This window comes from Nothobranchius furzeri, chromosome 2 (assembly GCF_043380555.1).
Source record: "Nothobranchius furzeri strain GRZ-AD chromosome 2, NfurGRZ-RIMD1, whole genome shotgun sequence".
NCBI lineage: Eukaryota > Metazoa > Chordata > Actinopteri > Cyprinodontiformes > Nothobranchiidae > Nothobranchius > Nothobranchius furzeri.
This window is the reverse complement of record NC_091742.1, coordinates 76,245,107-76,261,920: the sequence shown is the minus strand read 5'-3', so window position 1 is coordinate 76,261,920 and position 16,814 is coordinate 76,245,107. Positions and strand designations below refer to the sequence as shown.

Genomic DNA, 16,814 nt, shown 5'->3' with positions numbered 1-16,814 from the left:
GGAGTCTGCGTTCAAATTAAAGTTAACATCCAAAGAAGCGCTGTAATTTCATTTGACCCTTGACTCTCCTTCCTCCCTCTGTTGAAGTTCGACAGCTGAGAAAACACAACATCTGTATGATGTCATTGCCAAGTTACAGCGCTGGTTCACTGGCCGCTAACAGAGTTTTATTGGAGGGGAAAGCACCTGGATGAAAAGAGGGAACAGGTTGTTGGTTTAATGGCTGCCATCAGCACAACCAGATGAGTCAAACATGCCAAAGAATGGTGGGAATCTCTCAGAGGGAGCGTCCATGAAGGAAAAACAACAATGAATGTTGTGAAAGAACAAAAGGGAACCGTGCAGCCTAAAACTGGTGGCCTGAAAATGGGTGATTTAAACAAAAACTCAATCATGAGACCTTTTACTAAGTTGATAAACTGGCAGGAAAGCTATGGTACAAAATTGTCTAGAAAAAAAAACATCACAGAATTTGGTACTTGCTTTTTTCCTTTTTCCATTTACCAGTGGCACCTGTTGGCTATGACCACTAGATGGTGCTACTGTGCAGAATAGTTTCCAAAACACAACATTAGCTTTGTATCCATTGCCAGAACGTCAGGGTAAATTCTGGGGCGGGGAAATTGACGTGGAGATATGATGTCCCGGTCCTCTCAGCTGTTGTGTCTCCATCGAAACTCAGACATCAGCGTATCGCTACTGCTTCTGCAGTGAGTGATGTCACTGATCAGAGCCAAAAAGTGTCCACAGTAACATTAATAACATTAAAAGCATTTGTTCTGTCCAAGTGTTTTTATGGCGCTCTGTGAGACAACAAAGCCCCGTTAAGTAAGTCGTTGTGGGGGGACGTCCTCATGTTTTTTGGTGTTGAGAGTTAAGTAACAGCTGTGGGGTGATTCTACTGTGTTTTCTGTTGTCGGGAGCTTAATTTTAAGTGTGATCTGTGTTTATTTTCTTTTGCTTCCATTCTGCTTCACCGGCAACTCCTCAAATTTTACTAATGCCAGTTGTTTTGGATGTCTGCTGATGTAATTTCATACTGAGTGCAACAATCAATCAGGGTGAGTTAACCAACTCTCTGGGGCCGCTCTGAGCACCTATCCCTGATCAGGTACTCAGAAAGTTCCTGAAAACGGCCGTTTAGCTGGCCTGGTCAAGTGGAGACACGCGTATGTTGCAAAGCTCCTATAAATTTACCCCGATAAGTTCCGATAATGGAAACAGGGCTAATGCTTTTACAGAAGGAAAACGTGAAATAATCATCATTTCTGCCATTGTAATTCCGTTTTGAATGGGTTACCAAAAGGGAAAAAAACACTGGCAAAATACATGTGCACTCGTGTGTTTTCAGCTGCAGGACTTGTAAAAGAAACATTCCCATTGAGTGTTTTCATCCCAACTGCATACAGAAAAAGACAGAGCAACAATCTCAGTCTGTTTTTCTGCCTCGGTGTCCTGTTTACAGGGACTGTGTTATCTGTCTAGATATAGACTGAACCACAACGTGTTTTAAGCATTGAGTAACAAATTACTTCTAAGCAGATTTGAAAAAATCTTAGGCCTAGTCCACACGTAGCCGGGTTTTTTTAAAAACGAATATCCGCCCCTCCAAAAACTTGCATCCACACCACCTCGTTTAAAAAACAAACTGTCCACACGTACCCGGATAAATACGTTGTTAAGGACATGCCAGACCTGTAGGCGGCAGTACTTCCCCCGTTCTTAACCTCGTCCTTCGTCTGTGGTCTTCCGCAAGGAGCAGTAATTCCACTTGCAAAAACAAACAAGCAAAAAGCGCTTGGACAATTGATAAAGCGAGCGCAGCTCTGAGGGCATCAAGGCTGTCGGCTAGTGTAAACACAGGCTGTACACGTGATGTCAGCATTTTTTGTCGCGGAAAGTGACGCTGCGGACCTTAAAACTCCGGTTTTGTCTGTCCACACGCAGACACCCAAAACAGAGAAAACGCAGATCTTCACTTTGGCCGGAGTTTTTAAAAAGATCCGTTTTCATGTGGATGACAGGCCAAAACGTAGAAAAATATCTACGTTTTGGCAGATCCCCGGCTACGTGTGGACAGGGCCTTAGTTGAACAAACAGTAGCAACGTAAGACTCGTTTACGTGGAGGGGGTGGGGCTTCACACCTGTACTGGAGCCAGCCACTAGATGGACAGTCATGTGTTCTAACTCTGAATTCAGTGTTCCTATCAGTTTCCCAACTAGAGTTGATGAACCCAACCATAAACTTACTATGCATCAATTTCTAAAGCAAAATTAAGCTCATGCTCTGATCCATTAAGCAGCTGATAAAATAGTCATTGTGTATGATGGTGTGTATGATGGTGTAATCATGATGAATAGAATGGTGTCTTTATTTAAAAGTCTAAAATAACTGCCATTAGTTATTAAGCTTGAAATATCCACACGGATGAGTCTGACCATTGACTTCTCTCTATGTTCATTCATTCGCTCAGGTCATTTGGCCCAACCTTGTGGCTGGAGCTGCATTCTGGGTCATTGGGTTTTAACAGGACCCCTGTCTAAGTTTATAAAAATATTTACATAATTTGCTCAAATACTATTAAGACCCAACAGGTGAAAGAGTTTATACTTTGCTCAGTTGGTCTCCAGCTTCCCACGATGTGAACCTTAAGTTGTTTAGATGTTTGAAGTAGTTTGTGCGAGTCCTGTTGGGTATCCAGGGTCCGAAGGTTTTCGTGATGAATTAAAAGGTCAGGTGGGTTAATCGTTTACGAGAACGCTTTTTTTCTCTGAGAAAATGAAAGTCAAGGTATGCACATCTACTGGGTTTATGCTCAGAAGCAGCAAATGATAACAGTTTGTCCACATCGTCTTTGGATTTCTGTACCTTTCCTGACCAGGACAAACATGTCTGAGATAAAGATGAGTGTTTGGATTCCCAGTGTGGTGAGAGAGAGAAAACAACCTAAACATTCCCATGTAGAGGGGAGTCTGTCTCCCTCTTCTCCGTAAGTGTGCAGACAGATAAGGTGGGAAGTTTTCCACATCTTTTGGGGCATCTTTTGTTTTTCAGAGGCAGTTTTGTCCATCCATGTGTTACATGGTGAAGTGCTGTACTGTCTGAACCCAGAAGCCCAATACTTACTGAGCTCCCCCCCCCCCCCCCTCGTGTTTCACCCATCATCGTTCCCAAGTTAGCATTCGGTGTGACAGCTAATATCACCCTCCAGCCAACAGAACAATACAGCCCGATGAAGTCCCTCAGAGGGCCCGAGGCTGTGTGATCATTTTTGTATGAATGTGCATTCGTGAACGCAACACACACATTGGATTTCACATGCATGACAGCCACAATCCGTCTGTCCCAGCACTCTCCTCTGGCAGGAAGTGAGCTAGGCTTTGACGGGAGGACTAAGTCCAGAGAGCTTAGTGAGTCAGAATAGGCTCCATTGTGACCTTTTATGCTGGATGGGATTTGGACCTACAAACTGACCAGTCTGCTGGAAGGTGATGAGGACGGTAGGTCTGGAAGAGATGGGTAGAGACCTGACAGACTGGCACGAAAACCACCGGAGATGCCAGATGGCAGGGGTACAAGCTGGTGTCTGGAAAAACGTATTACTGATCCTGATAACTTCATTGTTCTAAAATATACTTGTAATAAGATTACATTCTAATAACATACGTGTGTATTTGGGATTGTTAGTTTATCTAAAATAGTTTAATTTTTTGTTTGTTTTTTGGAGGGATGAGCATATTTTTGTATTGGTTTATATTGGTATTGGTAATTGCGAGTTAGACTGTATCGATACCTATAATATCCCTATTATATATCCCGATCCCTATTACATATTTTTAACCAAAAACATTTTTCTTGCATTTTGTTCAGAACACAGTTGTGTGAGCAGTAGGTAGGATGTTTTAATCTGCTTTAGCCTGCTCTTTCTGTTCTGGTTTTACCTCGTTTGTATAAAAAGTGTTATTTATATATATATATATATATATATATATATATACTTTCTTGGCTTCTTTGAGGAAGATATGTTTCCACATTTGACCTCCTAATTAGCGGGTGGCCGTTGATATATTGGGGTTTGGTATTTTGCCCAATGGCACTTCAGCAGGTGGCCCACTGGGACTTAGGATCGAACTTTTCACCTTCTGATTAGTGGACAGCCGCCCTTTTACACTGAGCAACATCCACCTAGATTTGTTTTTTGTTTTGTTTTGTTTGTCAAAAGAGAAAGAAAAATAAAGTAAGGGTAATACGTGTGCAGTTCCTCACTCAACCACTTGGTGATAGTTCCCATACTGAGCCAGTCTCCGTTGACTCTCACTGACTTCTGGTTTTAAAGGTGCTTGATAGGTGAGAATAATGTTATTTTGACTAATATAGAATAAATAAGCTAAAATGAAAACTATTGTTTTATTTGGCTTAAAAAGTGTAAAGTGACTTGAGTTAAACTACTCGTTTATTCTTTGTTATTTTCCACACAATTTAATTTATAGGAAGATCACATCCTGAAAACGGCGTGAATGTGTGACTCCTGGGAACATTCCACCTTTTCACCTGAACTCACATTAACCTGACATCAGTCAGACAGATATGTCCAGGTGACCCGTGACCTCAAAAATACCAAAAGGTGTTTTTTTTAGCTTTTTTTTAACAAGATGACCCACAGCCAGCTAAAGCACGTCCTAACTTGGAAAAGTTGTTTAAAAATACCTTTCATGCAAGTTGTTGCACAGTTGGGATATAAACAGATTTAGAGAGTAAGATGGAGATTTGTTCAATTTCAAAGCAAATGTATGTTCGGTAAAAGATTTCCAAATAAAGCGAGCGATGGGGAGGGTGAGGTGCGAGAGAAAGTGTCTCCCGGTGGAAGCGCTGCATATTTTCTCTGGGTGAAACCAGGTGTGAGTGTCAACTGGGCCAGACAGCTCTGGCAGGCATCCTTTTTAGCTGGCACAGGCCTGTCATTACACCCTCCTTCCTTCCCCGCCTGGGGGCCACGTGGGATGGAGGCAGAGCCTCATCTGGAAACAAGAGGAAAAAATTCAGGTACTGATGCTGTAAAACACAGTTTGCTCGGTTAGGATGTGAAGCTTGATTTTGCTGACTTAAACATTTGAAATACCTGCTTTTAGTGGTGTTCTGGTATTTAAGCACCTTTTTCTATTTTAAAGGGTACGTAGAGCTCTTAAAATTATTAAAAGCAATAACAAATCATTTTAGTTCATAATATCATGTGTTCTGACTCTGCTTTGACCCAGGAGCAACCCACTCCCCTCGCAGACCTCTCTTCCCACCCTAAACCATCTCCTCTCCCTACCCTGTTATATTGTCTAAAATATGAGCTAATCATAGGCTGTCAGAGGGCTTTGTGTGTGTGTGTGTGTGTGTGTGTGTGTGTGTGTGTGTGTGTGTGTGTGTGTGTGTGTGTGTGTGTGTGTGTGTGTGTGTGTGTGTGTGTGTGTGTGTGTGTGTGTGTGTGACTGAATTATTGGGACCAGCCTCCTGATGACGAGATCCCCACAACCTCTAATTCAGCACCTGTTCGTGTTGGATCTTCGTTTTCATGCTGCCACCGTGTGGCCAATGCTGAGCACTGCAGTTATATTTTCAGTGAATAGCGGACTCCAGAAGTTATTTTCTATGGAACCTGTCTGGTGACACTGAGGAAAAAAAATTTACTCGTGGTTACGAGTTAATAACTCGTTCCCACGCATTAAGTATCTCGTGGACACGAGTTTTTTTTTCCCCTCAATGTCACCAGATGGGCTCCGTAATTTTCCTCAAACAAAATAAAAATATATTTTAAGGGAGTGGCGATGGTTGCAACAGGACCCAAATTCATGTGAGCAGGAACAGGAGGCAGACAGGCAGGTAAAAAAAACTTTAAAAATGATTAATGATTGGTAGGTAGGGTTAGGGTTAGGGTTAGGATAAGAAGGGGCAGGCGAGTCCACCGAACACTTAACGAGGGGAGACAGGACAACACTTCAGAGGGAGAAGGAGTAGATCCTGACAGGATTATATCACACCTTAAATGTTCCTCCTGATCATTTTCCTGCTTTTAGACAACAGAAGCAGCAAAATCACATAAACCTCGATACTTTCCTGAGACACTCACACACATCTTCAGGAATAATGGTGGGTAAAAATGCCTCCGAGAAAAGACAAAGAAATGTGCACATCGTTAACCCCTGCTGTGGCATGCTACTTTTACCTGTGTTAATGGGAAAAAGTAGTGTCAGCTGTACTGAACATTTTTTATTGTGGTTATTAAAATTTTGTATAATTTTGTAAAATTATAAGCGTTTCTCTTTTATTCAACAACACTTGTCTTGTTGCACATGCATTTTCACAACCTTTCACTAAAACCATTCATCTAATCTGAAAAGCTTGTGACACATCTGTACGTTTTTCTAAACTCAATAAACCAGATTCTTCCATGTGAATACTTTATGAATGTTCAAGAACTCTTAAATGAATGAAAACATGGTTTAATTTGTTCTCTTTTGTCATTAAAGCTCTTGTTCAAACTTTTACAAAACAAACGTTGAGGTCTGCTGATTGCCTGCTGCTTCTTGTTCCATTAATGAAATACAAAACGCGGGGGCAGCGTGCTTTTGTCTATGCTGCTCCGACACTATGGAATGCTCTTCCTCTTTCAGTGAGGCTGGCACCATCCCTCCTCCGGTTCAAATCGCTGCTGAAGGCTCACTTTTACGACCAGGCATTTTTAAATCCCTGACTTTTATTATTTTATTATGTGTCTTTTTATTGACTGTAATTATCTGCCTTGTTGTGCATTTTATTGTTGACCGTGTATTGTTTTATATTGTGTTTTTACTTTTTATTCTGTACAGCACTTTGGTCGGCTGCCATGCCGTTTTTAAATGTGCTTTATAAATAAAGATGGTATGGTAAACATTATTCTTTTATAATCTTCATTTTGTAGTTTTGGGGGGTTTGATCAAACAGAAAAGAATGAGACATTTAAAAAGAACAGCATATTTCATATTGGTACACATTATTGTAATAATTGGTGTTCAATGAGCCTCTTTGCAGGGGCGTGTCCAGGGAGTGGCCTGGGGTAGCACATGCCACCCTTGGAATCTGATTGGCCACCCCAGGTGCCACCACACTAATTTACCTTTAAATAGACTTCTCATTGTCCACAAAAGGCTTGGGGTAGAACAAAAAAAAAGCATAACCATTGGTGCCACCCATGCACAAAGTTGTGCCTCACCTGGGCCACCCCGTTTTAAAAGATCTGGACACGCCACTGCCTCTTTGTGTAAAACCTTGGTCAGTTTACATGTAATGTAAATGGCACATGATCTTTGTCCAATCAGGGCTCTCCAGGACCTCTTGGTGCACTCGGAGAAAGTGGACCAGAAGGGCCACGCGGGATCCTGGGGCCTCAAGGGCCTAAAGGAGAGAAGGGCCACCTTGGAGTTAAAGGACCGTCTGGCTCTAAAGGAGACATGGTGGGTGACAAATAAACAAATTGCACATTTTCAACTGTTAACCTATTCTGAGTCTTGTTGTAAAGCATTTAGATTAGCTAATTGTAATAGTGCCCATTAAATGTGTGTATTAAGCCAACAGTCAGTAATTATAGTTGATTATTTAGAAGTGGAGATGTTTTTAGGGGGCAATTTTGGTTTTTTCCAGATTTTTTTGTAGAAAACAAGCTCTCTGACACCCACAGGTAACGGCTGGTGAAACTGGGTCTGTGTTTTAATTTGAAGGTTCTGATCCATGCCATCCCATTGGCAGAACCAGCCAACAATCCATGAACATCAAAGAAAAAAAAGCATACTTTTTCCACCCATTGTTACTTATAAAGGGAGGTGACGGCAGCATCGGGCAGATTGAAGCTTTGGTCAGTGCTAAACAACGTTGAGTCAAGGCATACATAAGAACATTGTTGACCTGTACCTAAGGGTGTCCAATCCTGGTCCTCGTAGGCCACTATCCAGCATGATTTAGTCCCAACACACCTGACCCAATAGTTGGATTACCTGTTTAGCTGGTTATCAAGCTCTTAAATAGCCTGTTGATCAGTCACTGTTTTTAAAACCAGCTGTGTTGAAGCAGGATAGAGGGGCCTCGAGGACCAGGATTGGACACCACTAGTGTACCTTGATGAGATGTTTTAGTGGGATACGTTGCTCTGCTACACTGGATTTACGTACAGATTTGAGAAATAGAGGAAAGGGTTTAGACTAACCATGGAGGAGGAGGAGGAGGAGGAGGAGGAGAAGAAGAAGAAGAAGAAGAAGAAAGTATCATTTCTATAGCGCCTCTCAAGATAAAAATCACGAGGCACTTCACAAAAACAAAAAATGTAAAAATATAAAAAATAATTTAGAAAATGTTTAAAAATATATTTAAAATGAGCAAAAAATAGACAATTGTGATAAAAAATATGTTAAGAAAGCGGGAGAGTGAATAGATAAGATGGAAATCAGTGGATCCTGAGTAAGGTGGAATAGGTGGGGAGAGCAGAATAGAGTGGTGAAGAAGGTCATACAATAAATGACATCTGTGGATATACAAAACACACAAATATGATTCCAGGAAGCTCCAGTCCCCAATAATCTGTTTCTGTTTCCAAACCATTACTCAGGTAATGTTTTACGTAGTATCCATTTACCATATTCCTCTATAAGCATCCTGTCACTCATGCAGTGACTTACTATAGCCACAAGGTGGTGGTATTGAATACTTTTATGTTCTTGTAGAGCACATTTTTGTCCCTCTGAACAAAATGTCCATTAAAATTAATTAAAATAAACTTAGACGATATACTGATATTGGAATAAAGACTGAAACAGTATTCCATCCCAGTGTTAGTACCCTTGTCCTAAATTTATACAAGATTGCTAATAGGGAATTTAGCTTCTTTTTTTTTCAACTGGAATTGTCAGTTTTTCTATCATTCTTACAGGGGCCAATGGGAGTGCCGGGATTTAAAGGAAGCGATGGAGTTCCTGTAAGTAAAACAGAATGTCTTTCCACACAAATGTGTTTGGATTTTGTTGAATATGTTCTCTTTGACCAAACATAATACCAAAATAAAATGTCAGAATAATAATCTTATTGTGGAATCTGACAGAAAAGAAGCCATTTAGAGAAGCGGGTAATGGTTCTGGTTTTAATAACATAGTTTTAATCACATTAGACCATAATTGTTCTAATTGTAAAGTTCCAGTCACTTTAAATGTGTTAAATGGTAAATTACTTATTGAACCCACACTTAAACAGCTATTGAAAAATGAGAAGTAAAGAAAATTCACTTCAAACTTTTTTAAAATATAAGACTATTTTTTTACGATGTATATAAAATGTTAAACTTCTTTTTTATTTGAACTCGCGATGTTTTTGTGGTAAAATTAGTTCACCCTGTCATCCTGAGTGCGTGACTTTTCTTCTTTTACTTCTGCAGGGTCATCCTGGTCATCAGGGAAGTAGAGGACCACCAGGAAAGGATGGCTGTAATGGAACTATTGGCGATCCCGGGCCACCTGGATTTGGAACAGGACAACCTGGATTTCCTGGATTTGCTGTGAGCTTTGCCTCTCAAAAATATACCTTTTGTCATAAAGCTTTCTTTGGAAAAATGCTAATGAAAGAAAACTGGCTGTGTGTGTTTATCCGAAACAGGGGCCGACTGGGCCAAAGGGGAGGAAAGGGGAGCCTGTATACATCTCGGATCACGGTACTCCGGTAAGGTCTCCGATTTCACTGGCAAGATCCTTGGTTTCAGAGCTCCAAGAAGAGCTAGGGGCAGCAGTAGCTCAGGAGATAGAGCGGGTTGTCCAGTAATCAGAAGGTTGCAGGTTCGATCCTGGCTCCGATCAGAGAATTCTGCTGTTGTGTCCTTGGGCAAGACACTTAACCGCCCTGACTGCTGGTGGTGGTCGGAGGGACCGGTGGTGCCAGTGCTCAGCAGCCTCACCGCCATCAGAGTGCCACAGAGCAGCTGTAGCTACATCGTTGCTCATATCCACCAGCGTGTGAAGCACCTCGGGGGGTTGTAGAACCCTAAGAAGGCACTATACAAGATACAGACCACTTACCATTTCTTGCTAAATCTAACGCTAAAGGTTCATCTGTATCTAAATCTGTATATATAGATACACATTTTTTGTGAACATTTTTGCCGTGTTGTTCATTTTTCTAATGAACCTGATTGCTTCTTGTTTTTTGACCAAATGGGCAATGTCCTAGTCATGATTCAGCAAATGCAATTATGATTCTTAATCTTAACAAAATAAATAAATAAAACTGATTCTCTATTATTACAAACATAGAGTGGAAACGATTAGGGCCCCTTTCTTTTCAGTGGCGCTAATCCACTTCTGTAGACATGCAGTCGAATTTTTGTTTCAATAAAATGTTTATTTGCTTCAAACAATTGTTTCTTCTTTTCTTTTTCAGGGTCCCCCGGGTCAACCGGGACTTGACGGAATACCTGTAAGACTAGTTTCTGTTTTGATGCATGATAACGTCGTATGAAACTTCTTTCAGTACCAAAAAAAAAAAAAAATCAAACTGAGCACAACAGAAGTTTTTATTTAAACTAAAATGTATAAAATGTCAATTAACTGATTTCAAATTAAGTATAGTATTATGAGATGTTTTTTAATGAATGAATGACTTTATTTATTTAATTATTTTACAGGGTTTCATGGGTCCTGATGGTCCATTTGGTTTCCCTGGCCCAAGAGGCCCTGATGGATTTCCAGTATGTTATCTTTCTGTCTTAGTCTCAGATCAACTTTCCAAAACAGGACTGTGGACAAGCTCTGAACTGAATTTCTACTAAATATATATTCAATTTAAAACACTTGTTATTTTAGCCTTTGGGGATCAGGGTTGAATCACTCTACAATCCACGGTGCATAATAATATTTTTGCTTAAATCTTGAACAGTGGTCACATGACACAAATTGGAGCTTTACTTTTTGGCATTGAGTTTTAAAGTGTTGAACAATCTTGCTATTCTGTGATGCTAATGCTAACTTTTTTGGAATCATGAACAAAAACAGCAGAAATCATTTTTTACCGTTTTTACAGTATTTAAGCTCAATAAACTGCAATAAGTTTCAGCCACCACAAGGTGGAGGTGCAGAACCAGCATGAATTAAACTTAAAAATGTTTCATTGGAAATTAAACAACATGAATAGACAATAACAAACTCTTACAGATGTTTAGGCTCTAAAAAGATGAGCTAATGTGTATTGATTATTCATCATTTCACTGATATTATTTATTATTTACAGATGAAGGAGTTTCCCTTTTATAAAATGGGCTTTTCACTGCAAAAATGTACTATTAAAAGCAACCGTACCTTGAAATACTTGTTTTTGTGACGTAGTTTTATTAATGACAACTTCTGCTTTTGTGCTTATTGACTAAAAACCGATTCCATTTTTATTGTATCATTTCTAGGGGGTGCCTGGTCCTCCTGGTCCCCCGGGGCCACAGGTACGTGTAAAGGATGGGTATTTTACATCTTACTTATCAACCATAAAATGTGAGATTCCATAGAAATATGAAATGTCAATCTGATGGATCTTTGAATATTTTAACCAGAAGATCACAACTTTTTATTGCAGTGATTAAGTGACACTTCGTATTAACTCCGAGGAAAGAGAGAGAGTCAGGTTTATAATAGTTAAGAAATGTTTTTCTACACAGTTTAAACAAGACTAAATTAAACACTCTGTGTACTGATGGACTATGAGGTATGAGTGGATGGTGTATGTGTGGAATGTGTTATCAGAACCAGCGGATCCGGAGAAGCATTTAGTTCTGAGTGGAAGTGAATGTTTCGCTCTAAACTATCGGAGATCTATAACACACATGAAACGCCATCTGTCGGTCTACGTACCTAGGGGAAGCCTCCGTTTAGATCCAGGATGTCGAGGTCCTCTCGGACCCTCCTTGGAACCAAAGCCGGTAGAAAAGCAGACGCGCCAACCAAACTAGTCTTGGAATGCTTCCAGGTCACGACAGTTATTATTGGCATCAGCGAGACCCTGAAGGGGTCGTGAGGTTCAGCTTTTCTTCTGAAGGAACCGTTGTGGTCAGGTGTAACTTGCAACAGATTTTGTCCAGCTTGTCGAGGTTCTTTTTGGCTGAAGAGGAAGTCCGGATGGCCTGTCCGAGACTTCTCTAGAACGCTTGAACTCAAGAAAAGGTGGTGTAGGAAAGTTTTTATAATTGTCATATTTTGGTTTACTGGCGAATCAGAATTTGACATGCAAAAGAGGGTTTATACAAACACCACAGAAAACCACACCTAGCCAGAAACGAAGGTTCTGATTGGATCAGACAAAATGAAATGTGTCATGTGGCTTAAGTATAACGTGTCATCAGTGTCTAGTGCAAATGTCCAGGATTATAATTACTTGTAAAATACTACTGATCACAGGATTATAATATCAAGTAATGACATTGTCGTTTCATAGACTGATTGAACATTGGGCTCACATTATAATAACAAAGTTGTTGATTATGTGTTTATCAAAATAGTTCTTCGTCTTCGTCTTGAGCTGTAACAAAGGTGAAGCAGTTCAGATGAGCAGAGTGCATGAAAGACCTTGGCCACTATCTCATGTAGATTAGCCTGTCAGAGACTGTATGTCTCTGCTCGAGCAGACGGAGCAGATCATGACCTTTAGGTCAAAACAGGACATTCATGACGCTACATAAGTTTAACAGCGTTACATTGATTATGAAAACATCAAATTTTGTTACGTTAGTAAAATTTACTAGAAAATTTTAAGTTAATTCAGTCCATTTCTAATCATACATTACATTTGATATTTATTTATTTTATTTCTTTATTTGTATTTTTCAAAATTTTGTCCAAAAAATCTTGCTCTTGATCGTGTTTTTTTTTTTTAGGGGAGCCGTGGTGACATATATGGAGGAGGGAAAGGAGATAAGGTATGATACAAAAAAAGAAGATATGAAACACGAACAAATGTCAAATGGAAAATTTTAGATGTGTGTGTGTGTGTGTGTGTGTGTGTGTGTGTGTGTGTGTGTGTGTGTGTGTGTGTGTGTGTGTGTGTGTGTGTGTGTGTCTAATTAAAATATGAATGCATGTAAGTTTGAGTGAATCTGTGTCTAAAATGCATGTATTGGTCATCCAGTAACACTGTGAATGCTGGTACTTTTGGTGGTGGCTTCATAACCTGCACTACTTCCATCCACTTCTTTTTCCTTTTTTAACACCATTCCACCCATCCCTGCATCCTCTGATTGTCACGTCTACTGAGGGGAATTTCTGTATCCTGAATGATAAAAAGATCACATGAACCTCTACTTGATTTAGTCTGGTTTGTTCTTTCATCTGGTTAACCAATGAGAAAGCACAACCTCCATAAAAGATGCAGCAAACGTTTAAATTTCTGGTATCTTGATTCAATATTTATATGAAAAAACTGCATTCTTCAAACTGGAGAGTTGTGAGTTATCTGTTGTTTTCATGAACTTGTTTTCTTTACTTTGGAGTGACAGCTCGGATATTTTTTATGTGGCAAACATTCAAGTAAACGATCAAAAATATAAATCTGTAACCTGATCCCGGCATTTCTTTGCCTAAATGAATTTATTCATATTAAACACAAGTTTTCTCTCAGACACAAAACGTCCAAGCTGTCATTCCAGAGGAGAACCTGTGGGAAGTAACTTAGTGCTGGAATCATTTGCTCCTCATTCCTACATCATATTCATCTTCATCACACGTGTCAATCTCATAGTGATCCTCCTCACCTTCTCACCGACCCGCCCATCTGACTCAACCACACACATTTACTAACAGTCATCTTCCTCACAGAACGCCTGCATGTTAAAATCAATCAAATCCTCACATTAACTCATACAGATTCAGGGATTTGTTGGTTTGGAGAAGGTTTATTTCTTTGCATGTGTTCCTTTCCTGAGTGGTTTCTTCTTTTCAGTCATTGCAGATAACTTATCCTTTATTTCTGTAAAAAAAATGATCAACAGAGGTGATTATTTCATCCAGTTAACAGAAAAAATAAAACAGTGTGAATAAATAAACGCTCAAAAAACGGAGGTAAGAATTTCACAGACACCTTTGAAATTTTTGGTAATTATTCTTAAAAGGTCAACCTAAAATAACCTACATTGTATGGTAAATTTTTGTTGTTTTTTTTTGTGTTTTTTTATTGGTAATATAATTTTCTTTTGGTGAAAAGTTAAGCAGGGTTAAACAACAGCTAGAAGGTTTTCTGTCATCCAGGTCATGGTAATCCAAAGAAGTCCAGTTGCCTTCAATAAGCATGGATTTAAAAGTGAAATGATCAAAAAAACAGTATAAAGGTTACATTGAAACAGATTTCCTTCTCAGCCAGCTGGGGGGTTGTCAATTTTTCTCCTTTGAAAATGGCTAAATAGGGATGTAGACTCTTGCAGAGCATATCGTATTTGACCAGTATTTGCAAAAAGCAGCAGCATTGTGGATAGAGTGGAAACCAGTAAAACGAGGGTGTCGGTAGCAAAAGTTAAAGCAAAACATATAAGCAAAAGAAAGTAAAAAATAAAATAAAATAAAATTTCTCTAATATCAGGTTAAAAAAAAGGCTAAAGGTTAGCATTGAGCTTAAAATGTTAACGGTCATTTTAGAAAATAGTTGTCGGCTCAAAAAAATTCACAAGCTACTTTTTCAGTTGCCAACAGTTCAATATTACAGTGAAATATATTTATCTATTCATCAACTTACTGTGTATGAGTCGTCTTTGGTTGTTATCTAGAATCTTCTGGCGCTGAGCCGTAACTGGCATCCGCCATGTTTGTTCTGATAAGGTGGTTTTCGAAGAGCACTACCCAGAGTAACTTGAACTAGTGCAGCTAAGCCCAACCACGTTTTCTAAGGGCATGGTTCGGTATTTTCCCTCTACTTTTTCCCCATTTTCAGTTCCTGTTCCATTGTGGTTCTCGGCTAAGCTGAGTCGGCTAGCATCGCGATTGTAGCCACTAATTGGCTAAGGGGCGGAGTCACTGGTTGCTCTGGAGTTTTCTGCCTGCTGCTTCACTGCCTCAGCCATTTCCTGGTTCAGAGTCTGACAAAAATCCACAAAACTGAGCAGAATGTCCAACAACACCACCATATTTCTGCTTAGGTGTGTTTCTGTGTAACATAGGGGCAGCAAAAGCTCAAGAGGTTGAACGGGTTGTCCAGTAATTGGAAGGCACCTACTTTCTGTCACAAGCTGGCATGCAAACACAGCTACAGTCAAATGAGCTGACTTAACTCAGAGTGGTTTTAGGCTGAGTAGTGCCCTTCAAAAACCAGCTTTACATATATATCCTGGAGAGCACAGGTGAAGGGAATTGGACAGGTACAGGTTAGCATGGGGTGAGTGATTGGTTGAATGCATAGAGACATAGTGCAGGAGCATGAATCATGACAGCTGTACCCTTGATAATCAGACACATACCACAGTGCAGTTTATGATAAATGTCTAGGTATTTTTTAATGGTTAAAATTGTTTGGAAATAATTGAAATTTACTTTAACTGAAACTTTACTGGGAAACATTTCTATATTGCCGTCCTTGTATTCTCTGCAGCAGTCTATTTGCTTATTAAGGTTACCTCCAAATTTTTTATTTTCCGCTGTCACTTCTTCCTCCTGGTTTTGTCTTTTCCTCCTCTCTCTTTTCTCTCCATCTCCTTCACATCAACCCTTAATTCATCTGATTGGCTAACAGTGTGTTGTATGTATTTCGGACTCCAGGGTGAGATGGGTCTTCCTGGACCCAGTGGTTCTCCGGGTGACGGGTCACTAAGCGCCGAAAAACCTGTCACTATCTACAAAGGAGACAAGGTAACACAGCAAGGGAAGGAAAGACGTACCACTTACACATGACACACACATAAATGTGGTTGGGTCGAATTATTAAAACTGTGAAAGTTAAAATCAGTGTCACCGCAGGATGGCGGTTCAGGCTGAAAAAATGGGGAAAGAGGAGCAGTGATTGCAGCAAACGTTACAACCATGGAAGAGGAAGAAATTGGGAGGAGGAGGTTTGAGGAGAAATAAAAGAGTGATTGGTCTTTCATAAAAACTCCTGTTAATCTTGTTTCTCTGTTGTGGAGCTGCACAAATGTTAGAAGCAATGACATAATTATTAATGCAAAATTATGCTATGACAAAGGCCACTCTCTCCTCATTTCCCCAGAGTCTCCTTCTCCTTCAGCCTCTTTAAAAGTTTAATGCATCAACAACATAGATTCCATCATCCAGTCCGAAATTCTGTCTTCCATTAAACACCTCAAACACCTTACCTCTCCTTGGTCCGCCGCCACCGACTGATCAGAACGTTGTTGGCGGTTATTGGGTGTAAACAGCTCTCTCTTCCATGATCACGGTATTCAGGGTGACGTGGGCTTGCCCGGTGAGCCTGGTCAGCCATTGACCAATGGCATTGAGGAGTTTGTGGGTTTTTCCAAAGGCGTCAAAGGAATGCAGGTTTGTTGGAAAACACAACTTGTTTGAAGACAATTTCATCCTTTGACATTCTTAGACAATAGTAGCAGCCCAACAGAAAAAATGCCCTTGATGTTTGCAATCACTTAATTAAATGTGCCACTCTCTGCAGGTTGTTCAATAACTGTCCATCAATTGTACAGCTAAGAAATCTTGTAAGCTTGTATCAAACTTTCCACACATATGACACATCTTTGCAACCATGTCTCTCAACCCTGCACTGGATCAAGTTAGGTACTAAAGGGTAACCCGTGGGTTGAAGTAGGTAAGAGAGCCATAGCAT

The 16,814-nt window shown here is 40.0% G+C and overlaps 1 protein-coding gene across 3 annotated transcripts in view; it reads left to right on the top strand.

Moving 5' to 3' along the window:
- col4a6 (collagen, type IV, alpha 6) overlaps window positions 1-16,814 on the top strand; it is a 172,511-nt gene that overhangs the window by 120,656 nt on the left and 35,041 nt on the right. For all 3 annotated transcript variants that reach the window (XM_070547980.1, XM_070547979.1, XM_054747470.2), the window contains exons 5-13: window positions 7,346-7,480; window positions 8,947-8,991; window positions 9,445-9,564; window positions 9,663-9,725; window positions 10,440-10,475; window positions 10,684-10,746; window positions 11,455-11,490; window positions 12,916-12,957; window positions 15,779-15,868. In XM_070547980.1, coding sequence (XP_070404081.1) covers window positions 7,346-7,480; window positions 8,947-8,991; window positions 9,445-9,564; window positions 9,663-9,725; window positions 10,440-10,475; window positions 10,684-10,746; window positions 11,455-11,490; window positions 12,916-12,957; window positions 15,779-15,868 — 630 coding nt within the window. The remainder of the gene's footprint in view (window positions 1-7,345; window positions 7,481-8,946; window positions 8,992-9,444; window positions 9,565-9,662; window positions 9,726-10,439; window positions 10,476-10,683; window positions 10,747-11,454; window positions 11,491-12,915; window positions 12,958-15,778; window positions 15,869-16,814) is intronic.